The 10,279-nt window shown below is 30.1% G+C and overlaps 1 protein-coding gene, 1 long non-coding RNA gene and 1 pseudogene across 3 annotated transcripts; 2 read left to right on the forward strand and 1 right to left on the reverse strand.

Annotated features, from left to right (window-relative positions):
- Nucleotides 1-1,230: 1,230 nt before the first annotated feature.
- Nucleotides 1,231-2,448, reverse strand: LOC113363603 (CAAX prenyl protease 1 homolog). Its single transcript, XM_026606100.1, has one exon. The coding sequence runs from the start codon at nt 2,446-2,448 to the stop codon at nt 1,231-1,233; it is 1,218 nt and encodes a 405-aa protein (XP_026461885.1).
- A 2,342-nt stretch (nt 2,449-4,790) lies between these two features.
- LOC113363613 lies at nt 4,791-5,438 on the forward strand. 2 transcript variants are annotated; one of them, XR_003365930.1, is made up of 3 exons: nt 4,791-4,880; nt 4,961-5,135; nt 5,207-5,438. It is a non-coding gene; the product is annotated as an uncharacterized LOC113363613 (long non-coding RNA). The 2 variants fall into 2 exon arrangements; XR_003365931.1 differs by having other exon boundaries at nt 5,210-5,438.
- Nucleotides 5,439-8,129: 2,691 nt separating this feature from the next.
- On the forward strand, nt 8,130-9,454 carry LOC113363594 (annotated as a pseudogene).
- Nucleotides 9,455-10,279: the final 825 nt, after the last annotated feature.

Genomic DNA, 10,279 nt, shown 5'->3' on the forward strand with positions numbered 1-10,279 from the left:
AAGCGTGGCAAGATAGGAATACATCGCAACTGTTGAATTAAAATTCTTTGACATACGAATTTGTGATGAATAAATTATAATGAGATATTTTACTTGTTGTCCGTTTCAGGACAGTTGTAAAAATTATTAAAATAAAAAAAAAAAAAAAAAAAAAAAAAATCATAATGAGAAAACTTGCTATACGAAATTAGCACCACATTGATTTTTAATTAATTTATGCGCTATTTTAAATTTTTTTTCAAAAATGCTCTATGTACCAGTTTTCAACTTTTAACAAAAATCATTTTATATTGATTATTATATGTAATATTCTACAGGCTTTTTTCGATACCTCTTACGACAATTACGCATATTTTCAATGATATCTTGGCGATTTTGGTTAGAATGTAATAATAAATATATCAAAAAAAAAAGATTTAATTATTGTAATTTGTTCTTTTATCCTGTATCAAACTCGAAATATAGTTTGACTATAAAAAATTGACAAATACCTGATTACGAAAAGCACAGACAACATTATTTACATTAATTATGCTTTCGTATTATATACACTCTAAGTATGTAAATGATTAATCGATTTTACATTTTTCAATTAATGCTCAATGTTCAATTATATTTGACGTAGCTTATTATTTATCCTTGTATTAATGCAGAATATATTTTCGAATACAATGTAAAAATGTCTCAATTCTTTTCGCACATCTATAAAATACGCCGTTCTCTTAATATTATAAAAATATATTACTGCAGTAATTACGATTTGCTGTAAGCTATATTTAAATATTAACTTCAATGGACAGGAAGACGCAATTTTCTTGATCATCTTGAATGAGAATAATTAAATATATATAAATATTTTTGTTTTATCTATTTCTTAGATTTGTTCGTTAATGCGTTTTATTAGTTATGCTAGAATGGTATCTAGAATAGCAGTTGCTATTCTGGACTAAATATAACAAATCATAAGTCATAAAAAAACGTCCAATCACTTGAGTAGTAAGTGGTGAAACAAAGACAACGACGTGTTAATAAATATTTAAACTCTCATATTGTGTAAGCCTTTTATCGTTTTTGAGAGAAAGCCTAACACAATCTATCAGTTAATCAATATATAATTATTTGATATATAACATTTGTTTTCATACATATTTCAAAATTTACAAAAAGTTTATCATACTAAAGTATGCGGTGTTGTTGCATTATTGTAAAACTATATTACACTTTAATTAATTAACCAGTGCTGGAGAGATTTTCTATACGTTGTAATATAGTAGGATGAGTAAAATACCAAACAGAAAATAACCAATCATTCACTGGAAAAAATAACATGTCTTGTTGAATTTTAATCAAAGATGTTTTTAAAGCAATTTCGTATCCTTCGGCCTTCACAAATTGATCTGCTTCGAACTCCATTCGCCTGGAACGCATATTAAACAAAAATTGTATCAGCGCATTTATTGGCGCCATCACCAATTCCATAATAGCGACATACCCCACCATTATAGGTCTTCGTCCTGGAGGAAATCCTACAGCAATATATAAAGGCCCATGACGAAACATAGCAGCAAATACACAAACTTGGCATAAAACTGCAAGTTGAGGAAGTAATATATTACCGCTACTATGATTTAGTTTCCAATGTCCAAGCTCGTGACAAACCATTGCTAGTAATTCTTCATCTGTACAACCAACGCCCTCTGGTGCATTCCTTTTAGTATTGTACAAAACGATTTTATTGTACTCCCATACTCCTGTTAGGAGAGCTCTGCCGTGACCGGTGCTTACGCCATCACCTTTTTCTATATAAACTTCAACTAGCGGAAAGTCATATTTTGCTGCCATTTGTTCTATAGAATTACGTAGATCAGATGGAGGAAGGGGCTTGTAAGGATCGAGCATTGGATCGATATATGATGGAGACACTATAGATATGAACAATGTTGTCGATCCAATTAACAGCCACAGCCAAATAAATACATATGAACCCTCCATTTGAATTATATACAGTGCAGTGGAACACACCGGTAAAAATATAAATTGATTTATTAGAAACGAACGCAACTGATCCCATATGTAAGACGGTAAAGGCCTTTCGTTGAAGTCATGATCTCGATCCAATAACAACGCTTTGTAATATAGCAATGGACATCCAAGAATGCTTAAAATCAAATCGTTGAGGAAAATGAAGAAAAGATTTACAAATATTGAATCATCTGATTTGGTTGGTGGTGTTTTTGTAATTATTTCAGATATCTCAAATAGTCCAGCCATCCATCCAAATTGTATAATTGCAGTCCACAAGGCGCTAGTATACATATCCTTAGCAACCAAGTATACCGCACGTCTGATACTCTGTTGACGCATTATTTCATAAATGTCGTTGTCAAGAACTGCTGCAAATGGTGCAGGAATTTCTACAGCTGTTCGGTACGTGCGCATTTGCCTCATCATTAAATAAATTCGAAACAGTGCACGAAACCATATGAAGGCAATAACATAACGATAAATTAGTCTGTCATTAACAATATCCAAATTACAATAGTGCTGTTTTTGAGAAGACATCGTTACTGCGCCGAAAAATAGGATCAACTTATACAATAAATTTTGAATTTTTTTAATTTATACACATATAATTTTGACATTTTGAATAAATATTAGACAATCAGGATAGCTTCGACACTAAAATTTACTTCAATGTCAATCTCGATTTCAAATACGTTACATGTAGGGTGCATTCGGCTTGGACGCTTACGCGCTGTGAGCGCTCACGCTTATAAGCACGAATTTTTAGCGTTCGACTTGACCAATAAGCGCTCAGAATCGATAACTAAATTCCGTTCGTTTTGGAAACTGTGAGCGTCAATAAGCATCAAAATGGCGGCAACTAGCGGTAACGGTATTTGTGTAAATTTTATTACTTTCTGGATCATTCAACGGGATTATAAACAATTTAACAATTAATAAATAAATGAAATTTGGTTTGCTTATGCTTAATTCATATTAATATTAAAATTAAAATTTAAAATTATTTAAAATTAATGAAATTTAAAATTAATTAATATTAATATTAATATTAAAAAATAATTGTGATATACAACTTGGCATTTTTGCGGGATTATAAAGAATTTAACAATTAATAAATAAATGAAATTAGGTTAGCTTATGCTTAATTAATAGTAATATTAAAATTAAAATTTAAAATTAACTAAATTTAAAATTAATTAATATCAATATTAATATTAAAAAATAATTGTGATCTACAGCTTGCCATTTTTGCGGAATTATAAAGAATTTGACAATTAATAAATGAATGAAAAGACAGATAGTAAAAACAACTGACGCTCACGCTCACGCTGCCCTACCTCTGTGGCGTGAGCACGTCTGAGCGCAAAATATGTGCTACGAGCATCCTACGATGATGCTACGAGCGTGCTTATGCGACACTCACAGCGCCAAGTCGAACGATGAAAGCGCGCTCACGGCGCGCTCACAGCGCGTAAGCGTCCAAGTCGAATGCACCCGTAATATAATGTAGTTACACATACACACACACACACACATACATACATATATATATATATATATATATATATATATATATATATATATTATGATATAGCACCTCAGTAGCGTTCAACATTTCACTACAATCAAGAAAATCCATACACACTTCAATAAGATCCATATACATTTGTCTAAATATTATAATAAATACTTTCGATTTCATGGACAGTTAAAAATGATAGTCAACTTTCGACGTAAGCTTTCAAATTATTCTTATTAATGTTCGTGATCATTTAATTACGTTTTTTGCTTATAAATATATTTTTTCGACAGAATTAGTTAATTTTTATTTATAAAAAATGCTGCTACATACAACTAACGCTTGAAATAGTGCACAATAGAATTCTATTAAATCTTAAGAAACAGTAACACAACTGCAAACAGTCATAACACTCTATATAACGAGATTATTGAATATAATTGCAAAAATTGTTATAGACAAACAACAACAACACTATGTATAACGAGACTATTGGATATAATTGCAAAAAATGTGTCCGCATAACTATGTTTTTGTTAATTACATAATATTAACGCGTAGCGATTTTTGTTTTTGTATTTCGTACAGCCAGCACAAGACGTCTTTGAGTATTTATTGATTTGAATTATTTCTGCATAGAAACAATGATCAATTAATAACTTTCTAGTGTTCATTATACTAACCATTATACTCATTCATTATACTCTTCTTTTATCTATAATACTAATAATAGAGCATGTTACTATGTTACATAATGTCTAACTAATAATAAATAATAAATGATAGCGACTTTGAATAATAAGAGCGAGAGCAACGGCATTGACACCTAGACAATATTAGAATACAATATATTCATATAGTTCTTAACCGAAATTCTAACCGAACTAGATCAGCTGATCGGTTCTTGCTCAGGAAACACGTACGAGTAAAACCAAAAACCAAAAACTCTACGCGAATTTGTTATGGACGAGCGGACGAGCCACGAACCATAGATAAAAGAAGAGTATCAAAGATGCCACCATGGCCGGTAATCACGGAACAAACATCTGTAATCTCGTTTTTAGTTCCCTCTCCCTCGTTTGGAGCGCTGGTAGCGCTACAAAACGGGCTAAAGAAAATATTCGAGAATCTAATATGGCGGAATAATATTTTAGTGTCAAAGTGTCAAATGTTTGTTAAAAGTTTATAACAAATATCATGTCAAAGTGCGGTGTACAATAATGCGGAACACAACAAATATGCGAAAATGGTGTATTTCCTGCAGAAAAAGACGTAATATGTAAAATGATTAGTAAAATAACTGGAGCCCGGGCTGAGCACTGATGGTGAGAACTAGGTGAATAAGTTTTATCAATATGTACACAACAAAATACTCGCATCTATTACTAGAACTTCTGATATAATTTTTTATTGTAGCTCAATAACTGAGACATTTAACAGTATCAATGCTAGGAATTTTAAGGTTATAAATACAAGACACCCGTCTTACTAAATCCCTTTCTGGAAGCTATGTTATTGAAAAATTATTTTTTTTATAACACTTTTTTGTATTGTTCTGGCAAAACTGAAGATGGAAAACCGTCCCTGAAAGGTGAGTTATTTAAAAAATTTTATACTACAAATTAAGTTCGTAGCAAATGATTCTAGATATTTTTTTTTCAGCAGAGGTTCTTAAGCACTGCAGAGACCAGATATGCAAAAAACAAAATTTATACCATATAACAAATGTATTGAGAAAAGAAGTCAGAAGGATAAATATACAAAAAAAATATTGAGGCAGAAGTTACAAGAAAGTGTCAAATGTGCTGACAATTTTGCTTATCTCCCAGCAACATTAAATAAGAGGGCTCGTAATTTTATATTAAGGCAACTAAGAGAACATACAAAGAAGCGAAAAGAAAGAAAATTTACACTTGATGATAAAATTCTTGCTTTAACTCTGCATAAAATTTCTCTAAGAGGTTATTACTTTTGGAGAAAAATATTTGTTCTGCCTGCTCCTCAAACATTGAGAAAGTTGCTCTCAGCAATTCCCTTGTATAGTGGTATTAATGAGACCCTTTTCCAAACATTGGGTTCAGCTATGGCACAGAAAAAATATGTGAATAGCAAAAACTGTATTCTGATGTTTGATGAAATATCATTATCTTTTGCATTCTTTAACGACTGTAAAAACGATGATATTGTTGGTTTTCAGGAACTGGCAAATGGTAGAGAAAGTTTATTTTTTGATCATGCTCTTGTCTTTTTCAAATCAAATAGTTGATACTTGAACTGTTCATATTTTTTGTGATTGTTTAATGAATGTGTTTTTTTTTTATAAATCTATAGTAATAAATAACGAAGTTGTTAAATGTTTTAGCAAATGTAGAAATTGTAAATAAGTGGCTACTTCATGGAGTATATTTTGCTAAACAGTTTATTTCTGTTTATTATTGGTGATAATACATTTAACAGATGTCGAGAAGTATATAGATCATGAATTGTACAATAATTTACCGGATAACAGCAGAATAGTTTGCAAATGACATCCCCTTATAGTAATTTATTTTAGTAAGCTGTTGATATGCTTTTCAGATAAAAGTAATTTTGGTTTTGTTCTTTAATTTATTGGCAAATGTGTTTGCATATAACTTTCTTGAACTTTTGCCAGTTACTGTTATGAGAACATAATGATTTCTTTTTCTTTGTGATAATGATGATAATGATATTTTGATCAACATTTAAAAGCAGATTAACGCAATGTGCAGAAAAGGTTTTCAGATAGAGACTATACATAGATTTAATGTAACTTATCATTATTTGATTGAGCACCAAGATGAATATAAACAGAGTTAATTTACAGGAATATCTTAGGCATAAATGTTATTCCTTATTTTCGAATATGTTTCTCTTTTTTGATTGCAATATAAATTTATGACCTTTTTGAATTGTTGTTGCTGGGATTTTAAGTTAACTTTTGAGCGCATGAAGAGAGTTTTAGTAACTTCTATCTCTTTTGTTTGGTATTTATTATTCGGATCAATTCTCAATACTTTAGTTATATGGTATAGATAATGTCTAAATTATATTTAAATTTTCTAGCAATCTAGAAAAAAATATATAATTTAGATAGTTTTTTGACATGAAAACACACACACACACACACATAATAGGAGTCTGTGCCTTAGGGCAGGTCTGTGAGCTAAAACTCAATCTCAATTGAGGGAAGAATAGTGTGTGATATGAAATGGCCATTTCATTTTGCAGTGCTGCAATTGGGCTATTTTTGAATACAAGAAAGCGAGGCTTGGACACACCACCCTGTCCACACAAGACATTGAACAACCATATGTACATATATATATATATATATATATATATATATATATACATGTAAATGTATGTACATTTCTATGCCATTTGTACATAGTGTATAAAGCTTAGTAGCATCTATTGTAATCATATATGATATATATATATATATATATATATATATATATATATATATATATGCACATACACAGTGGATAATATTTATGTACGTTTCTATGCTATTTGTGCATAGTTCATAAAGCTCACTAATCGTCATACATTTATGTGCAATTTATATACATATATATATATATATATATATATATATATAATGTGTACATGTATGTACTTTTCTATGCCATTTGTACATAGTTTATAAAGTTTAGTAGCATCTATTGTAATCATATATGATATATATTATATATATATATATATATATAATATATATATAATTGTTTAATATGAACAAAACAGCACTCAGATTTGTTTAACACACTTTATTTTATGATTACAGACGTTTCGAGACCATGGTCTGTAATCATAAAATAAAGTTGTGTTAAACAAATCTGAGTGCTGTTTTGTTCATATTAAACAATTAATATTCGTTCCACTCATATCATAAAATTCTTATATATATATATAATATATATATATATTATATATGCACATACACAGTGGATAATATACATTTATGTACGTTTATATGCTATTTGCGCATAGTTTATAAAGCTCACTAATCGTCATACATTTATGTGCAATTTATTATATAATATATATATATATATATATATATATTTATTTATATTACAGTACACATTATATATGTGTATATATACAAATATATAATATATACATTTATGCAAATTGCATATCTTATAAATATGTATTGTAATAGTATAATGTAACATGTCATTGTTGAAATTATACGCTTTTTTATATTCAATTTTGGTTTTTTAATTTAAAAAAAAATTTTGAATTCAAACGGTCTATATAATATTGGTGCATTTCTTCAGCATTTTATATTCGCACCCATGGCCGACGCTGGCGCCATCTACATTGGGAGAGGGAACTAACCCGGGCAAATTGACAGTTTTGACCGAAAAACGTGGCAACGAAATATGGCCCGAGAGAGCGATCTATATACTCTTCTTTTATCTATGGATGCCACGAACTCATTCGTCAGAGCATGCAGCGCCACATGCGAGGTGAGTGACATTTGAAATTACAAGACCAGAAGACGAATTTTGGACGACTTTCGAAGGCACATAAAAAACAGTACATTTTCCAATCGGCTGCATATGTTTCACTAAATATGGCCATTCCTGCTGGGAATAATGTACACGACATATATTATGATAATTCTGAATGGAAACCAATAAGTTTAACTCTTGTAGAATATCCCAAAGGTTAGATATTTCTGAAATAACCTCAAATTATTTAACTAATCTATCATAAATTTACAGAAGATCTGTTTGGACAAATTCTAGCATGGCTAAGTTTAGCACCACTTGCAATTGGAGCCGGTTTTGTATCTTTAATATTGTTTAGAAGAGATTTACATACAGTTAGTAACAGTGTATGAACCAATTGTAGGTCACTGAAAGGTTTTTAATTTGTATTATTTTGCAGATAACGTTCTTTATAGGGACATTATGCAATGAGTTTTTAAACATGACATTAAAAATGTGGATACAACAACCTCGACCAGTTGTACGAAAAGGTTTCTATTCTGAATATGGCATGCCTTCCAGTCATGCACAATTTATGTGCTTCTTTTCTACTTATGTATTGCTATTTGTGTTAATTAGGTAAGGAAATTGCCCATAATATGCATCAGAGGTTATTACACATTTTACAGTATTTTATAAATTCTAGGTTTCATGTTAGCTCAAACTCTGCTCTAGAAAGATGTTATCGAGTAGCAATAGTAGGTTTTTGTTGGCTTGTGACATTTTTTGTTTGCATAGGCAGAGTTTACTTATTATACCATACAATATCCCAAGTCCTTTGGGGTGCTCTAGGAGGAATTCTTTTTGGTTTATTTGGTTCAGCTTTACACATATTGTGTTGGCCCACTGTTTCCTCACATCGTGTCCTGGTTAGTATTAAATTAGTCCACATTGCTTAAAATTGGAATTTATATGAGGGGTTTGAAACGACTTTGAGAGCAGTTATGCTTCAGTTAAAGGAAAAAGTTGAAGTAATTTAAATAAAAACACTTCTCAATTAGAGCAAGAAAAAAGCATTACACTAATTCAATAGTTTGGCCTCCAAAGCATAGTGTTTAAATATTTGTGTAAGCATCAAGTATTTTACTTTTAATGTTACACAGTGGAATTCTCAGTCTAATTACTACTAATTTACATGACTAACTATCTTAAATTTTGTTGTAGATTTTTCAAGATAAGAAGTCAATTTAACATAATATGCTTTACGATGTATTTGAATGTAACGAATATGTAACTGTATTAGTCATAAAGATTATTCTTTGAAGCTACTTTGATAATTTATTTTAGGAAAATCTCAGAGATTCTTTTACTTCGTGATACTACTCTGATACCTAATGTGTTATGGTTTGAATACACAGTTACAAGACAAGAGGCAAGATCGAGCTAGGAAATTAAATGGAAAGATTCGCTGACAATGACCAAACGGGACTGTTTCATTTTATAACATTCCTGATGGCAAATACAGATGTTAATTTATTTGTTTTAAATAAGTACATAGAACTTCTCTAATAGTGAGATATGACGAAGTAGTGACACTTGAAAATTAGTCTAAGGAGATGGTTTTTGTGCAGGATAAACTTAGTTATTATGTGTGTTACGTGAAACGAGTGAAAGTAAGCTTGAACAAATTAGTAAAAAATCTTCGTATATTCTCAAATTATGGGGTCCATAACAAAGCCTTTATGAAGGATGCAAGTATCTCCATAGGTTTTGAGGAAATATGTTAATCAAAAACTTTACAAGTTAATCAAAAATACTTGAGAAAAGCAGCAAAGCAAAGCATAAAATAAAGTCTTGTTTATATCTCAGCATTAATCTTGATAACAAACTGTTCATATCTCTGAAACATAAAATTACTTAAGCATAATTCTATCATAAATAATAACTGTTCACTTTGCATGCATAGTATGTATAGCATTAAGGAATAATCTACCCGTTAAAATAAAATTCATCTAGTCTTGAATCTTTTGAGCATCTGTTTCAGATCAGATCTGAAATAATACTGCCAAAATAAATACTGACACAAGTTGCATTTTTGTTTCCTGTTTGCTACTTAAACATTAGAGAAAATTGTATATATTGAATGCTTTTATAGTGAGTTACAGATAATGAACTGTAGATTCATATTTTATGGAAACAAATACAGCAGCTAATTAGGGTTTTGCAGAGCTTTGTACATAGTTTTTTTATAAATCATATAATAAAAACGTAC

Source organism: Ctenocephalides felis, unplaced genomic scaffold, assembly GCF_003426905.1.
Source record: "Ctenocephalides felis isolate EL2017-DRISC unplaced genomic scaffold, ASM342690v1 CF-g0.4_SCAFFOLD_00332, whole genome shotgun sequence".
Classification (NCBI taxonomy): domain Eukaryota; kingdom Metazoa; phylum Arthropoda; class Insecta; order Siphonaptera; family Pulicidae; genus Ctenocephalides; species Ctenocephalides felis.